Source organism: Varanus komodoensis, unplaced genomic scaffold, assembly GCF_004798865.1.
Source record: "Varanus komodoensis strain SLA01 unplaced genomic scaffold, ASM479886v1 scaffold4, whole genome shotgun sequence".
NCBI classification, from domain to species: domain Eukaryota; kingdom Metazoa; phylum Chordata; class Lepidosauria; order Squamata; family Varanidae; genus Varanus; species Varanus komodoensis.
The window spans coordinates 43,814,831-43,833,372 of NW_025335941.1; the positions used below are offsets into that span (position 1 = coordinate 43,814,831).

At 38.5% G+C, this 18,542-nt stretch overlaps 1 protein-coding gene across 8 annotated transcripts in view; it reads left to right on the forward strand.

Annotated features, from left to right (window-relative positions):
- The window catches only part of LOC123029082 (NEDD4-binding protein 2-like 2), a 34,851-nt gene extending 16,608 nt beyond the window's left edge, over window positions 1–18,243 (forward strand). For 4 of the 8 annotated variants that reach the window (XM_044441624.1, XM_044441629.1, XM_044441626.1 and 1 more), the window contains 5 exons: window positions 8,157–9,862; window positions 13,205–13,290; window positions 13,528–13,573; window positions 14,594–14,788; window positions 18,057–18,243. In XM_044441624.1, the coding sequence (XP_044297559.1) occupies window positions 8,157–9,862; window positions 13,205–13,290; window positions 13,528–13,573; window positions 14,594–14,697 (1,942 nt within the window). In that variant the 3' untranslated portion in view covers window positions 14,698–14,788; window positions 18,057–18,243. Of the gene's footprint in view, window positions 1–8,156; window positions 9,863–13,204; window positions 13,291–13,527; window positions 13,574–14,593; window positions 14,789–18,056 lie in introns of those variants that run through there. The other 4 variants (XM_044441627.1, XM_044441625.1, XM_044441633.1 and 1 more) reach the window with 4 other exon arrangements.
- Window positions 18,244–18,542: the final 299 nt, after the last annotated feature.

Genomic DNA, 18,542 nt, shown 5'->3' on the forward strand with positions numbered 1-18,542 from the left:
TTTGAACAGTTCTAGCAGGCATGGAGTATTACTGATCCTGGACATGAATAAAGTCTTGTTTAATATTTCCCTCATGTTGCCAAAAATTGTAATCAAAGAAGAAATTGCTTTCTGGGATGAATTGAGCAGTTGGGCAAACAGCACTTTCCAGGTTTGAATTTATTAAAGATGGGGTAGCAGTGAGCAAGGATGAAATACCTGATCTTGTAAGAGAAGGGGAATTGCCAAGGCCCCCTAACATCCTAAACTTCTGATGCATGAAATGGGTAGTTGATATAAGTAATGGCTGGTAGAGAACTATGTCATTTAAGGAAATGGTTTAGCAAAGTAATAAGATTAGTATTTTAACTAATAACACTTTTATAATAGACTTTTTTGTTCATTTAATCACATTATCCTGCCTTTCCATCTAAAAGATATTCAAAGCATCTAACAACATAAACAAATTAAAATGTCTCAAAAGGGACATTAAAAAGTAAAAATAACACCAGGCAATGCTAAAATACTAAAATCAAGTTAATCAGGTAAATTAAATGTCTGCCAGAATAAATATCTTGAGCAAATGGTTAAAAGGGGGAATATGGATGAATTTCTCCACTGGCTGCTTGCAGCACCTACTGCTGCTCTATTGCCTCCCCCTCAAAAGTACTTGCTATGGAGTACCAAAAAGGTTAATTTTTTGTGTTCATTGTTGTTGTTGTTGCTAGTTGCGAAGTTGCGTCCAACCCATAGCAACCCCATGGACAACACTCCTCCAGGCCTTGCTGTCCTCCACCATCCCCTGGAGTCCACTTAAGCTCACACCAACTGCTTCAGTGACTCCATGTAGCCACCTCATTCTTTGCCATCCCCTTCTTTTGCTGTCAATTGTTCCCAGCATTAGGGTGAGTCCTTCCTTCTCATTAGGTGGCCAGAGTATTTGAGTTTCATTTTCAGTATCTGGCCTTCTAATGAGCACTCAGGGTTGGTCTCCTTGCAGTCCAAAGGACTCACAGGAGTCTTCTCCCACACCACAATTCAAAGGCCTCAATTCTTCAGCGCTCAGCCTTCCTTATGGTCCGGCTTTCACAGCCATACGTTGCAACTGGGAAAACCGTAGCCTTGACTATATGCACTTTTGTTGGCAGGGTGATGTCTCTGCTTTTTACTATGCTGTCTAGATTTGCCTTAGCTTTCCTCCCAAGGAGCAAGTGTTTTTCAGCTTTTTAAAAATTGAAAACATTCAGTCAGTAGCAAATGCAAGTAAAGAGCAAAGCAGTTATATGCTAAGTCCCATTCAGCACATCCATTCCAAATTTCAGCTTCCTATCTTTTTATTTTAAAAAAATGCTTGGGATGACAAAATCATCCAGAAGCTCCATTGGAATGGCTGGGTAGGGTGCTTATGTGGCCCAAAGCAAAGACCTCTGAAAAAGGTGCATGAAACAAGGTTCAGTTGAGATAATCTTGGTCTCATTTTAAAGCTAATACTCTAAGCTAAAATCTCCAACAGATAGAATGAACGATTAAAGGAAGGCCATAATAATGATTTTTTTAAAGTTAGTAGGCCAAAATCAGTGTTAGGTGGAGAAAAACTGATGTTCTTGCTCTCATACAGGTTTGCTTAGGTTCCATAGCCTGAGGAAGAATTAAAACATAAATTGTCTGTGCTTGCTGTTAGCCATCCTTATGCTGATTACAACTCTTTGAGGAAAAAGTCAAGCCAGAACAAAGGTTTTTAAGATATTACATTTTTATAGTCCTAGTCAGTCTTTCCTAGGGTTATAAAGTCAAGCACAGGATGAGGGTTTAATGGTGCGCCCTTAAGCCTTTGGGAACTGGATGCATTTTTAATGCTTAAAATTGCTGGCACGAGACAATTTATATTTATATTCTCCTGGAGAAGAGGAGACTCAGAGGTGATCTGTTGGCAACATACAGGTATGTGAGGGGGTGTCACACGGAGGTGGGTAGAGAAGGGCAAGACGCGCTCCAACGGGGAACCAAGGTTCAATTTAGATGCCAGGAAGTACTTCCTGACAGTCAGGACCCCAAGGGTATGGAATGGGCTTCCATGGGAGGTGGTTGAGGCCCCATTGGTGAGGGTGTTCAAAAATAGGCTGGACATGCACATGGTGGACATGTCATGAGCGGAGCTGGCTGGAACCGGGGGTCTGACTAGATGGCCCGGGAGACCCCTTCTGACTTGCTCTGTTTCTATGTTTATATATAAATAGGAAGGACTGGGTAAGAGGGAATAAATTGGAATGCTCTCCCCAAGGAGATTCACCTGGTGCCTTCCTTATTTTCTTTTTGGTGCCAGGCAAACACCTCCCTTTTAAAAAATATTTTAATATTTAATGCCATAAGACATTTGTTTTGTATTTTCTGCCTGTATTCTATTATTTTCAATGTGGTGTTGGTTTTTATTGTGTTTTTATTATGTTTTTATCTTGTAAGTGTGAGCTGCCCAGAGGTGCTGTGGCACAATTGGGCAGCATGCAAATGTTTTAAATACATACATATATACGTACGTACGTATGTATGTACATACATAAGTTCTGGCATCCTACAATCTCGATAGAAATAAGCTGCTATCTTTGTATAATATATAGGATTATATGGAATATATGGTCTCATTTAAGGTATCAAGCTTTTTATACAAGCTTGTTTGGACTGGTTATTCTAAAGTTCACGTGTAGAAACCACTGTAGCCAAGCCATTTTGCAGCTGTTTTGTGGCACTTTGAGGGCTGACATTTTGGAGTCTGACTATCAGATACATAAAGCTTTACATACGCAGTACCCATTTTGGTTCAAGAGATATATTCAGTTCAAATGAGATTCACACTGGGCTTATTTATATATCACAGTGAACCAGTCTAGTTGCCATTTTGTATCAACAAGCCATAGTGGAGGCTTGCTATGGCTTATCATGCCTTGCAAACACTCTGCGAAGTAAATTGGGCAGAGCAGGGAGCTGCCCTAACCACCATGATGCTAAAACAGCCCATGGATTGTGCTAGGTTCACATGACAGCAAGCTGTGGCATACCTCTCTTATGGCTTGCATATGCAAAATGGTAAGTTAGCATGCAGAATGGAGATAAACTAACCCTTACAGATTACTGTGTTGTGTGAACTAGGTAGCAAGCTTAATTCTGTTGGGATACTTAATAGGGAAATAAGGAAAAGCCTTCATAAGCTGTGACAGGTTGTGAAATTTCCCCAGTGTTTCTGAGGCATGGAACGCAGTGCCAGCTGACCAAATGCCTCTAAGAAATGTGGAGATATAGTCTCTGTATCACTATACTGCAGATTAGATTAACTGTATCTTGACATATTTTAAGCATTCAGCAGTCAGTAATAACATTAATTGGACAATGCAGTTGAGGTGCAATCCTGCCAGAGTAAAGCAAGCAGGATTTTTTATTTGAATTATTGTTATTGGGAGTTTAAGATGCTTAACTTGCTGGATCATGCACCTGGTGACTGGTCAGGTTTTTTTTAAGAACTCAAACACTTCTGAGCACTTGGTTCTTACTAGCTCTAAGAAAGTGGAATCACTCTGGTATTGTTTATTTGTTATTTTATTTCTATACCATCTACAGCTGTCTGAGCAGTTCCAATATTTGTCATTCTTCTTACGTATGTACTTGTAAGATGAAATAGGCAAGTTACTGCATGTATGGAACTTGATGAATCCAAATTAGTGCAGAAGACAAGTCTTGAGTATGTGGCATCAGTATCCAATCAAATTATATCATCACTGTTCTTACAATTATTCATTGTAACCTCAGGAAATCTGAACCTTGTCGCTTCTTCACAGTGCTTGGACCAGATATTCCATCTCTTTGGACAATTGACAAGGAGACAAGAAAGTTTATTTTGAAGATTTCAACATGATACACACAATCAGATATGAAAGCAGGGGAAGTTTTTATTTCTATAGCTTAAGTTCTCTGGGGAATTTGCAACAGCACAAAAATGTAATAGAATTAGAAAGTGTATAATAGTAAAACATAATAAAAAGTATACAAGAAAATTTAGAAGCCAGCTTTAGAATTGAAACAAGTACAATAACTAGCACAGATTATGGCATAAGATTTGTTACACAGAAGACATAGCACCCCAATATTTTATTTGGGCTTATAAAATGCTTTCAAAGAAGACAGTCTTAATCTGGCACTGAAAGGATAATAAAGTTGGTGCCAGGTGGGCCTAAGTTGGGGAGCTTGTTCTGTAATCGTGGGCCACCTCTAAGATGGATTGCCACTTAGTTGTCACTAACTGAGCCCTTCATGGAAGTGGCAGTCAGAGGCAGGCCCCATTTCTTGGTCATTGTGTCCCGGTAGATTACTTGGAGAGGTGTTCTATCCAGTATTGCAGTCCTACGCCATGTAGGGCTTTATAGGTTAAAATCAGCACCTTGAATTGGGTTCAGAAACATGAGTAGACAATGCTAGCAGGTCAGAATTGTTCTTGTGTGTTCAGATTTTCTGGTCCCTGCTACTAATTTAGCTGCTACATTTTGCACAAACTGCAGCTTCTGTACAGTCAAGGGCAGCCCATATGGAGTGTCAAGTGTCCAGTGTCAAGATCACCAGAGTAGATTTCTGAAACCCAGCTATCATTGTACAAATAGGGGTGTATATGGGCCACCAGCTAATGTGAGTGGAAAACACTCCAAGCCTGAAGCATCAAAGATGACTCGGGGAGGATTCCCCAACCTACAAACCTGCTTTTTCAGCAGAAGAGCAGCCCCTTTCAGAACAGTCAGAGGAAAGTTAGTGGATGGCTCCTGCTGGCCAGAGGAGCCATCCACTAACACCTTCTCAGTCTTACCTGGATTCAACTTCAGTCTGGCAGTCAGTTTGTGCAACCTAGCACCATTTAGCACATCCCAAGCCTCACCTGCATAAAATGAAAAGAAGAAATAGTGTTGTGTGTCATCAGCATACTGATAGCAAAATACTCCACATCTGTTCTCCAGCTTGAACCCTGACTGAAATGGATCCAGATGATTAGTCTCATTCAGAGTTCCTGCAGCACATTGGCTACCACCCACTCAAGAACCTTGCCCAGGAAGGGATGTTTGCCACCAGCCTAAAAATCTTCCAGGCTGAGAGAGAATTCGGAAGTGGCCTCACCACTGTTTCAGGTGACAGGATACCATTCTCCCCACTGGCCTCACCACTGTTTCCTCCCCACTAGATTTTATAAGCCAAGAAAGGCAAAGATCCAATATGGGTGCTGATTGTAAATAATACTCTTTGCCTCGATTAACAACCCTATGCATATTCAATCAGAAGTAATTACAATTGCATTTAATGGGTTTTATTCAATTAAAAATTGTTCAAATTTTAAACTGCAAATTAAATACAGGATGTCTTTAGTGTAGGTTAATCCTCTCTTCACTTTGTCTGGTACAATGTGAGTTTTGTTTGAGTGGATTTATTTTTTTCCCCATCTTTGGTCACCAGAGAACAAAATAAAGAGAAAGATAGGATTATATAAGTAAAGCTGGACATTTAATGTAGGCATGTTTTGCCTGGGGTTGGAAACAAAATTGAATTAAGTTTTGCATTTTTGATTTTTCAAAATGGGAGAATCAAGTCATGTTTGTCCTAACTACTAGGTATAACCTGAAACCAGTTCATTTCTATCTGCCTCTTCATCTTAAGACTTTTATCATGCAGACTTCATTGAAGCAAGATCAAATCAGACTTTCTTCCTTCTACCCACTCCCCACATGAAATTTTTTGTAACTTCTTGTCTGATGAAGAGTTCTTGAGTATTTTGTGCATGCTTCCCCCCCTCAATAAAGGTGTATTGCCTGACTCTCTGAATTTTGGATTTTTCTTTTGTACTAACTTGGCAAATATATATATGTATGTATGTCATTCTTCATTCATAGAATAGTCAGAAATAACTGGGAGATAAATAAGGTAATGTGAAATTATAGCAATATTAAAAAGTCCTTGATATGATGGGCCCAGGGAAGATAGTTCATAGCCAACAGAAAACTGCTCTGTGTGAACTAATCCAAGCTAACACCTCTTTCATTTTCAAAATTGTTGTTATACATTTGAATTTTCCTTCAAGTACACAGAATGAAAAGCTGGGAGAAATGGTTATGGCTCTGTTTTAACAATTGTTAAGGATATGGATGAGATAATGTATCAGATTTGGTTTTGCCATGTTCCTTATTTTCCAACCCATAGGTTTGTTTCAGCTTATACACATCTATGTGCAAATTTGACCCCCAAAACCTACATGAATATTCTTCTACTTTTTGTGCAGTTTTGCACCTACCTTTCCTCATGAGTGGATATTTTTTCTTTGCAAGTGATTACCTTAATAAGTTCTATGCATTCTTCTTTATGCAGACTTCCCAAACCTGGTGCTCAACAAATGCTATGCACTTCCATCAGTCTTATCCAGGATGCCAATGGATATTTTTTTAGTTTTGTGAGTTGTTCAAAGTTCTGAAAAGTGCACAGTTCAGTGCATCTGGGTGTTCCAATTTGTGTATAAACCCATGTAAACAGGGTTCATATGAAAATTAGGACTGCAAATTTCTCATCCATTCCTATTAATAAGGCCATAGTCCACATAAAAATGTTATTAAATAGGTAATCCTATGCATGTTTACTAAGAAGACCTATTGAGTTCAATTGAGAAGTATACTTAGGATTGCAGCCTTTGTCACAAATCTGGCAAATCAAAGGAAGTGACCTCTTATTTTGTAGGTCAGGATATTTTCCCGAGCTTGCTCAATATTGACAGAGTTCAGCATTTCACATTACCTGCTATCTGTTCCTTTTTTAACTGGAAACATCTAGGAGTGAACTTGAGATGCTTTAACAGGATCAATGTTTCTTCCCCATATATTCTATATAACGCTTAGTAATAGAGAAAAATAGTTGTCCACTAGTACCATTAATCTGATGTAAACTTGAGTTTTTCTCTATATTTTATTACACTGCCTTTCAGGAGAAAAAAAGTGATTCACACAAAATACTAATCACACAATTACAACTACAAATAGAAGTAATGAATTAGAATTAGCATTAGAATTTCACTCTAGACTACCAAGCCATCTAAGGCAACTCAGTATGATATAAAAGCTGCAATTCTTTTATGTATTGGACAGGGTACAGAAGTTATAAAATAAATAAATAAATTCTAAGCATGGCTTGCCCAAGAGTAAGCCCTACTGAACTCCATGGAGTTTACTTCTGAATGCACTTTTACAGGATTACATTGTAAATAAAATAGCAGTGATAGTTACAAATAAATCTTAGAATAAAGATCAGTATCATTGTTTCATTTAAAGCAGATAAGAACAGTTATATATTTAATGCCCATGTATATGTGATCCAAGAATGAAGAACTTATGGGAGTTCCATCAAAGCTATGACAAGAGGCCTTGCCTCTTGTGCTTTCCAATAGCTAGCTTAAAAAGTATTGAATGCCATAAGTCCAGCTGCCTTTTATGTTTCAAAGAGCTTAAATACATACTTCTGTCCCGGAAGAATGCACTTTATTTTTTCATTAGGAACACCTTTTATTTTTATGTTCAGTTGTGACTTCTTAGAATGCTATTAACATACCTTTGTCTTGCCATGCCAGCACAAATTGCTTTTCTATACTTGCTCACTTAGTTGTCAGTATACTACACTTTAGATATTTATGTATTGGGCTTTAAATGCAAGAATTTTTTCTTTAAAAAATGGAACTGCTACATATTTTAAAATGTAGAGCTATGATAAGAATTTACTCAGCATGTCCATGGTTGGCTCCTATAATCTTTAATGGACTATTCCATTAAAGAGATCCAGTGTAGCATAAAGGTTCAAGTGCTGGATTGGGGATCTGGGAGAGATGAGTTAAAGTCCCTGCTTTACCATAAAGCTCACTTGGTGACTTTGGGCCAGTCATGGACTCATAGCCTAGCTAACCTTACAGGTTACTGTGCAGATAAAATAGAGTGAAGAGGGACTAAGTGGCTTTGGGTTCCTTGCAAGAGGAAGAAAGGGGATAAATAAGATATAAATGCAATATAATAATATTCAAAAGTAAATAGATTATAAACCACTATCCTGTTAACTTTGTAATTTATGCTTTATTAAGATTCTTAATAATGTGTTCATATTTAGTTCTTTATTCTGTTTAGGGAATCAGTGGTAAAGAAGAAGCATAGATTACACAAGATGAAACAGAAGAGGAAACGAAAAAGAAACAGAAAAATGAAAGGTGCCACTATTAAAGCAATGGAAAAAAAGTCAAATGGACAGTTAACTCCAAGTGATGAAGACACATCACAGAGTGAACAAGACGAATCAGAAGACAGTGAAAAATCAGTTGTGACTGGGCATCTGAATGTGCCTAAAGATGTTGGTGAGGATGGCTCTGCTATTGATAATGATTTAAAACCCCCTGAATTGCAAAAAGGGTTTCTTGATTCCAGTATGGTGGATCCAATAACTTTAGGTAATTCAGTCAAGACAGATGCTCTTGTAAGAATCAACAGTCAGCCTCTGATCAGCTTGCCATCTGTTCCCAATGAAAACATTCATGAGCAAAAATACAATGATCATTTGCCAGACATATTTGTAGAGAGCAAGAGCAACATTTTGGACTGTAACAGTGAAACATCTCTAAAAATGGACCACAGTGGAAAAGAAAATGGTGCTTGCCTGAGTAATATGGAAAACAAAGATACATCTCCTAATGTCATGCCTGAACTTGGCTTGGAAAGGAAATTGCTGAGTCATGAGGAAGCAACCATTCCTCATCAACATGAGACATCAAAAAATGAGAAAAATACTTGGGCATTCTTTTCTTTTGATTCTACTGACAATCAGCCCCCTGCTGACTCAGCTAAAAGTGAATCCTATTTGATGTGGCAGGAAGATACATTTAATATCATTTATGAGCAAAGGCCAAAGAAGATTAGAAGGCCTAAGCAGGTCATCTCTGGAAAAACTGCAGAATTAACTGATGATAAATCTAATAAAGAATTCAGGAGAGGAGATGCAGAAATGTTATGTGAAAAGGATGGTCTAACTGATTGTGCTTTGCCATCACCACTGACTGAGAGCATCTATAATGTACCATGCATTGAAACAAATGAATTACCCCCTGAATCTGAAACTAAAGTCAGTATACCAAATGAAGCAAGATCATTATCATCAGCAAGAAAACAGAGAAGGTGCAAAAGAATATTCAAGCTGGCCCCAAACTTCGATATACCCAGGCAGATTCCTGCTAGAAAGGATGAGGCAGTCTTAAAATATGTACATGTATTGACAGAGCAAGAAGACATTTCAAATGAAGAAACTGGAAAAGAGAATAAGCAAAGCCTTGGTTGCTTTGAGTGTCCATCGCTTTCTAGTCATGATGTAGTAGTAACATCTTCTCATCTAGATGTAGAACTTCTCTGCTATAACTGTTCCAACCAACCTACAGAACAATGTCAATTGATGGACTTTTCAGCAGAAGCGGCCACTGTTCCTATCCAGATATGTACTTCTGCTTCGTGTAAAGCTTCCATACCTACTGAAGAACAAATCGTTGCTTTTGATCAAACTTTGTTAGTTAACACAGAGAAAGAAAGAATGAAAATACCTCCAGATGCTTCAACTACTCAGCCAGATATTTTGTGTTCAGTTAAAACAATCACTGAATACCTTACAGACCCTGCTGCTGAAAACTTAGAAAATATACAGCAAGTTAATGAAACTGAAAATACAAAGTATTCTCAAATCAAAGAAGATAAAGCTCATTTAAATACTAAACCCAATTTTTTGGGGCTTCCTTTATCACAAGGATTTGCAGTTCAGCTAGTAGAACTTTTTGGTTCCCCAGGAATTCCATTGGGTAATTGCTACTTTTTTAAAGAAAAAGAAAAGAAAAATATTTAGTACAATAGCCTGGCAGAAACTTACTGCATGTTTTGGGTCTTTGTTAGTATCATATCCAATGTAAAGCATATTTAGCTAATTTAGAATAATAATTAAGGCAGGATATATTTTTTCAGATATAGACTCCAAACAGCATGAAAGCTTGCTGATGAACTTTGGACTTCTTTATCTTCTGTGTTCTTCTAATATTTTGTTTTTAAATAGAACTAAAATGCTAGTGTACTATTGTATTGTAGCTTAAAACTGATGAGGCCTCAACATATAACTTTATTAATAACATTAAATACATTTGTTTAATTAAATTGTCAGGGAGGTCAAGGAAAGCACAAAGTCTGATTGTTTAATGTATGACTCTAATTATATTATCTAATTTTGCATTATGGTTGCAAAATGTATAATCGCAGAGATGGAAATATCACAGCAAGCGAAATTGCATTGCACTGTGTTCTTCTGTGTTCGATTTATATATCAAATATCAAGAAGTCTAAAAACATACTAATTTATTATGGCAGATCAGCTCTCTGCATTTGGCTTCTTAACTGAATGCAATTATAGTTTTCCTGTGCCCCTCACTTCACATATACTCAAGCCACCTTAAACGTCAGAAGCAGGTCTCTCCCTGCCACTTTTCTCTCTCTAGCAGACAAAACATGTATTACTCTCTACAAGTGTACAGACAGCATAAAGGTTACAGTCCCTTTGTTATGTGGAAGTACTGTCTCCCTATGTGAAGAGCTGAATCCAAACAAGAACATTCCGCTCCTTTGCTCCTTTTTGGAAAAGACTGCCCTTCACTCTAGGGGTGGGTTGTGCTGCTTGAGGGCTAGGTGGCGGGAGTGGTTAAGTGGCCTTCTCACTTGGCCTGATTCCTCTTGGTAGGGTCCAAGAACTCTCCCTTGATCTCTATCCCTCCTTGTTCTATAAGGTCTCCCTCCTGTTCCAAGGGAGCTTGGTTCTCATATCCTGGCTGAGTAATGTGGTATGGTGACCTTGACAATTCAGAGGCCTATGTTAATTCCTGCACATCCCCTCCTGTTCCAAATCGGAACTAGCTAGCTGGGGAGACAGTCACCTGGGAGGGCTGGGCCACCTCTCTACCTTATGGTTGCTAAATTATGTTTTAACCTTCAACACAATAGAGGATCCAGTTAGCCCCACCCTCTTTAAACTGGAAGCCTTTACCACTGCCTACAGCCCAATCTAGCACAAGAAATGTAGCACCCAGTAAATCCAGTTACTGTTTTTAGTAACTTGCTCCCATGGTAGTTCAGGGTGGGTGGGTGTGGCACACACAGAAACATTTAAGCACTACCCATTACTGTGCCTTATGCTAATAGCATGGAAATCATCAGGATTGGCCCAAGCCATTCTACTACCCAAGATGGACAAGTGAACCCTCTGTTACTTTTCTCTGCATGCATACCTGCCACCACTGCCCGTCACTTCTCCTCCTCCCTCTGTTTAAGTAGCAAAGTACACCTGGTTCTGGAAAACAGTCACAGCAGGCAATAGCTTTTTAATCCCCACAAATGCAGAGTGAAGTTTGGCAAATGTACTTTGGCTGCTTATAATGGATTGGTTTGAACTTTAAAAGGGAGTGAGCGACATATGCTCTTCCCGATGTTTTTACATGCAACTCCCATCACCTTTAAGCAATGTAGCCAGTGGTGAGGGATTATAGGAGTTGTGGGCCACAAGCTGCCCATTTTTGCTTGTATCACCACTAGAATAGGGTAAGTTGCTCGTGGTGGATAGGAGGGTGCAAGTTGTGAATGACATGGTGGCACCGGGCGATGTGCCCTGAGCCCAGCCCATCTGGTGCTGCCACTGTAGCTACCACTCCAGATCACCCCCACTTTGCCCTGCTTGATGAGTACAACTCAACCTAACCCTAGCAGCACCAGTATTTCAGAGCAGGAACTGAATTCCTGCTACTCTCCAGAGAGCTAGGATTTTCATCAGGTGGCACCAATTCAAACTTCTTGGGGTGAGGGAAGCAATGGGAGATTTGAAATGCTAAGCTACCTGTTGTGCAGTTTAATGCTCAACTGTGATGGCTTTGCTTACAGTGAATGGCAAGGGGGCATGCTTGTTCCACTGCCGCCACCACCACCACTGAAAGTAAGGTTCATTGCATATACGTAGTAAACTATCCGTGAATACCAACAACTCCCTTTGTCCCATCCATATTATAAGAGCTGCTTGATAGAACAGACCAAAAGTCCATCTAGTGCAGTAGTCACCCAAATGTCATAGTCAATCTCAGAAATGGCTTTTCCCTGGTATCTGGAAGTTTATTGCTTTTGAACACAGACATTCCATCTAGTTATCATGGCTACTAGCTGGTGACAGGCCTTATCCTCTATGATTTTGTAGGCAGTGAATGTAATATGTCAGTGATCTGTTGCAATAAAAACATTAAAGAACTGTAACTTGGGCATTGAATGCAGAAGATCCCAGGTGGAGTGCCTCGCATCTATATCCTAAAGTATCTCACGTGGCAGGACCTCCAACCTCTGCATCTTGGAGAGCAGCTACTTACTGAACTAAAGGTGCATCAGTCTAGACAATCCATATGTTCATAGGCAGTAGCAGATGTTGTCCATATAGATGGTGTATGGAGAGCAACTATACCATAACACCTACCCATTTTCTATACTGTATTATACCATACAGTATAGTTCCATCTATGCAGATATAAGTTTCTATTCTTCACATGGGAATGTTCCTCTATTAATTCTTGACATCAAGTGATAACTGCATCTGTGAATGAACTACTAGCATTCTACCACCATATATTCAGATTTCTTAATATAACCTCTGAAACAATATTTTTAATCAGGTTAGATGTACATATTTGGCAGCCATTCACCAAGTATGAGTTACCAGAGCATGAGAGAGCAAAGTGACATAAGCATGTGTGAACCTAGAATACAGAATAGAATTAGAGTTGGAAGGGGCCGTCAAGGCCAACCCCCTTGCTCTGCTTCCACATGTAGTCATCCATCCCACTTCTTGACCACTCCTTTCCAGCTTAGCAAAGGTGACGCAACATGCCAGAGCCATTTATAGCTATGTGGGCAGATCTGTGTTTTAGATTGTATTTTAGATTACATGTTCAGGGTTGACACCAATTCTGGTGCTCACAGTGATGTAACTAGCATATTAAGTTACTGCTAACTGAAATTGCATTATTGTTATGCGTACTAATGTTAAAGTATAGAATTCTGTCAGAATCATGTGTTTTTTTACAGTGAGTCAGTCAGATAACCACTTTGTGCAAAATCCTGTTTTATAGATGCTTTACTACCAGACGATTATGTAGTTCCCCTTGACTGGGCAACATCAAAGGAGATCTATTTACAGTGGAAGACTTCTGTGGAGGTATGAATGTTCTCTATCTGCTTTGACACACAGATTACCACTAATAGTTGTTAAATTCACTGCTCCACAACCATTGGATAAAACTGATTTAAGTAGTGAGGAAACAGGCACTGCTTGCTCCTTCTGTTAGGATCAGCTCTACAATCTTGAAGGGCTTTCTCCTTATGGAAAAAGGATAATTATGGTTTTCTGTGGCTGGAGGATAAACATTACATCTCCCCTTTAATTTTATTTTAGAAGAAGCAGAAAAACAATGTACTGAAAGAAAACAGTTCCTTGCCTGGTGAGTACAAGCACTTCCTTAGTAAATGGGGGAAAGTAATGTGAGAGTACTTAATTATCACCAACTGCAAAATCTTCATGTGTTTTTGGAGTATTTTTATGTTCAGATATTTGTCTAGATTTTATTTCTTGTAAGATGACTGAAAAATGAGGAGAACATTTTACTTCAATTGTTCTTTCAATGTGGAAAAGTTTTTTAATTTACTCTACTGAACTTGAAATAGGCCATTTATTCTCACCTCCACATTATAATAATTTATTTTTGTAGCAAATTATCTACTGAAAGTTGTTAGTAGCAATGTTGAGAGAAAGAGGAACATTTCTTGTTGATTCCCCATCATATCCTGCCCACATGAGGCATCTTTACAAGTCTATGCTTACCTGATGCTTACAGTACAGGACCATAATGTAAATACTTCTGGTCAACTGCATATTGCAGGTGGAATTTGTGTGTAAATGTACCCACATGTGCAGGGAAGGATGCACATATACATATATGAAAGGCTACAGATCTGTAGAAGAGACTGTTAGCCCAGGCGGTACAGGGAAGACTTGAGGTCAACAAGACTACTTGTGAAGACTACTGTGATTCCATATTTATAGCAAAATACACATCAAACATGGTATATTGATCAAATATGGCATTCTAAAAATTCTTTGCTATACTTACCCCGTCACTGATTGTATTATTTCACAGGCCTTAGCTTTTGATGTATTAGGCTGGACATTCATGACATAATTAACCCCAAACCTAGAAGGTTAGAAATAATTTATCTTTGGCTATGTAGGGAGTACAAGGACATATAACTCTCCTGGAAAGCTGCTCTCCTTTGTAGGAATAAGCAAAAGATACTGCAGCAATGAATAGTCAGTCAGGATTGCATTGAACAATAGGTTGATTAGGAGATGGAAAGCAGAAGTACTCCCTGTTCCTCATGGAGGAAGGCCCAGGCCAACACATAAGGGTCAAGGCTACATAAGATCCTACTTTAGGTTACTCATGTTATCTCTTTCTTTGTAGCTGATGGAACTGCCTTGGATTATTCAAATAAAGATAGTCAAGAGAGGCAAGAATCTTCTGAAGTAAACTCGCAAAGGCACTTGAGAGAAGCATCATTACTTTGATCAATTCTTTTTAGATGCCTTCTCTAAGCAACAGTGGTGGCCTGTCCTGAATTTTTTCAGAAAAATTAATGTCAACATTTTGTGCTGAAAGGTAACAATGCTAAACATGGAACCCATTTGCTCTCTTGTGTTATGATAGCCTTGTTAACTGTAGGTTGATCAATCAGTTCTGCATTTAAGTCTCCATAGACTGGATATACAAATGCATCTATTTCTTACTGCTCTTGAGAGTCTACAGAGAGGGTATTTGGACTGGAATGAGAAATAGCAGGGGGAAATGGTAAAAAGTATTATTGTTTAACTTATATACCACCATTCATACCTATCCGCATTAAGACTGGTTTGATATAATTAAATGTTGATGGTATGTAACCTTAGGCATCTTGGTTTCATTTGAGAGCTTTGCACATTACAGCTAGTTGTTAAAACAGAGAGTGCAACGCATACCTTTACATGATCTCCCCAAAAATGAGATCCTCTATCCCTTTTTCCCATACCTACTGCACATGTTTCTAGTGCTTAGATTTGCTGGTCCAGTTGCATGTGGCATTTATAAAAATACCGTTTAAGAAGAATGAAAAGTGAAATTTGGTACATGAACCAGTTAATGTTGTTATGGGTGGTGGTGAAAGTTGACAATAACAAAATATCAGACATTTTTGAAAATTTGTAATAGCGTAATGTCTACAGTCCAAGTGAAGGTTCTCTGGCATCTTACTGCCCTGGTTACCAGTCATATAGCCTGAGTGTGCTCTCTCCTTTGTTCCTCATATTCAGCCTGCAGTCAAGTCATATCACTTCTTCCTTTACAAAAAGACTGTCTTTTCTGTGTGTCACCTTAGCAAGAATTCTTGTTCATGTTTCAGTCATCTTGCACCACTATAATCCTGCTCTCTCTCCTTGATTCCTTTGTGTACTGCTGCCAGATTGTTCTGATTACATGTTGTTGTTTGTTCTGTACCATCAAGTCTATTTCAATTTGTGGTGACCCTATGAGTGAAAGTTCTCCAAAATGTCCTGCCCATGACAGCCCTGCTCAACTCTTCCAAGTTCAAGGCTGTGGCTTCCTTTATGGATTCAATCTATTCTCCCTGAGAGCCAGTGTGGTGTAGTGGTTAAAAGCATGGGTTTGGGACTCAGGTGATCTGTGCTCTGGTAGCTGCTCAGCCATGGAGCCAACTGGGTGACTTTGGGCCTGTCACAGACGGGTTTATTGTTGTGGGAATAAGATTAAGAGTAGTAGGAGGAGAATGATGTAAGCTTGAGTTCTTAGAAAAAGACAGGATATAAATCTAATAAATAAAAATAATATTTGGTCTTTTAATGCTTCTCCTTTCAACTTGCCAAGCATGATTGACTTCTCCAGTGAGTCTTGCCTTCTCATGATGTGTCCTAAATTTGACAGCCTCATTTTTTTCTGAAGTATGACAGCCTCAGTTTTAACTTCTAGGGAAAGCTCTGGCTTGATTTGATCTAGGACACACTTGTATATTTTTCTGATGGTCCAGGGTATTCACAAGGCTCTCTTCCAGCACTGTGTTTCAATGTATCAGTTTTCTCCTGTCAGCTTTCTTCACTGCCCAGCTTTCATACCCACATACAGTGACTGGGAATATAATAGTATGGATGATCTTGGACTTTGTCTCCAGTAAAACATCCCTATACATGATGATATTTTCTAGTTCCTTCAGTGCTGCTCTTCCAAGTCAGTCTTTTCTGAATTTCTTACCCTTTGAATTGATGCCGGAGCTAAGGGATGCAAAATTGTTCACAAGTTTAATTTCTTCATTGTTAACAGTAAAATTCTGTAATTCTTCTGTGGTCATGATTTTTTGCTTTCATAATGTTCAGCTGCTGTCCTGCTTTTGTACTTTCTTCTTTCATTTTCATCAGGAGTTGTTTCAAATCATCATTCTGCCAGTAGTATCATATCATCGGTACATCTTAAATTATTGATGTGCCTTCCACCAATTTTCACTCCTTCCTCTGATTCTAATACAGTTGAAGATACATTCTGTGTACAGGTTGAATAGCTAGGAAAATAAAATACACCCATGTCTGTCACCTTTGCTTATGGGAAACCATTCCATTTCTCCATATTCTGTCCTAACAGTAGTTTCTTGTCCATGGTAAAGGTTATGATGAATTAGGACAATGAAGTGCTTAAGCACTCCCATTTCTTTCAGGACCGTCCATAGCTTCTCACACAGTCCACATAGTCAAAGGCTTTGCTGTAGCCTATAAAGCACAGACTTTTTCTGGAAATCTTTGGTGTGTTCCAGTAGCCAGTGCAGATTTACAATACGATCTTAAGTGCCTCTTCCTTGAATGTCAGGTATTTCTCACTGAATTAATAGTATTCTTTCTTGCAACACTTTGAGCATCACTTTGCTAGTGTGGAAAATTAGTGCAATGGACTTATGGTTGCTGCACTCTTTTGCATCTCCTTTCTTAGGGATTGGAACATATATTGAAAGTTTCCAGTCTGTGAACCATTGTTTTGTTTTCCATATTCATGTGCATGTTCTTGTTAGGATTTGAACTGATTAATTTTATGCAGCTTGGAATAGTTCTATTAGTATCCTGTCTACTCCAGGTGCTTTTCTATTTACAAGTGCTTTCAGAGCAGCTTTCACTTTGCTTTCTAATGTTTTCACTTGTTGCTGCTCCTTAACACCCTACAATGGTTTCCTGACTGCTTTCAGATCCTGCATAAGGCCTTTTTCCTTACCTTCAAAGCCCTCTCCCCCATCTTTTCATCCTCTTTGCTCTTTCAGTACCACCATATGATTGTCCTCTTCTCCTGTCAAAAGGGCTCTATTCTTTCCCCCTTGCTGTTTGCTTGAAATTGCCATCTGTAACATCTGTATAAAATTTGCCCACTTCAGATCCCTTGTCTGAACTCAACTTTTCATTAAAGCCTTTGCTACAACTCCCCATGTCATGCCTTTGCTTAACTGTAACGAAACCTAAGCACATGTAACTGTAACTATTACATATGCCATATGGCTTCCTGTTTATCCCAACTCCATTTTTCTCCTTTTCTCTTATGTTGAATTTTAGAGACTCAGGACTTCGAAAAGCATTAAGCAAACTGGAATAAACATAACAAATTATACTGAAATAGTATACAATGTCTGAAAGAAGAAAAAACTAAATAAAGAAGTAATGCTTGCCAGTTGGCAAGTCAAAACCAAGAGGCCCATAAAAAACAAAGGCTACCTTACTTAATTTCAAATATTGTGCAGGTGCATAGTATAGTTTGAGTGGATATGGATATTATAAAGCTTTAATTGGCACCAAAAGTCATAACATTTTGGTTTGAAGCTTCACTAGATTTGTTTTCTTTTGTATTACAGAATTTATTCAATTTTGCCTTTGCTGCGGATGGACTTCAGTTAACAGCCAGCTAGAATAAATGCAAACAATTAGAACAATGAGAATTCAAACTCTAAATGTTGCTGAATTCATGATCCAGTCATGCTGCTGTTTTTCATCCACATAGCCTCTGAATTTTGTTTTGAAATAAAGTTAAACTTGAACAATTTTTTGTTATTATCACTTTGAAATGTGATTTCTCACAACAAGAAATGAGGACTATTTGCATACAAACAGACCTTTGCAACTTTTTCTGTTTAGTTTCTGAGTCCCACTTTATGCAGTGCAACTTACATCTAGGTAAGTGTGCATATAATTGCAGCTTTAATGACAAATTTACATGCCACATGCGTACAATTAGAACGGAAGGAAAATGAATTCTTAACACTTCTGAGTTGGCCATTTTTGCTGTGAAAATTAACCCCCCATACCTATTCCAGAGTGAGCAATAGAAGAATGTCAGCTTT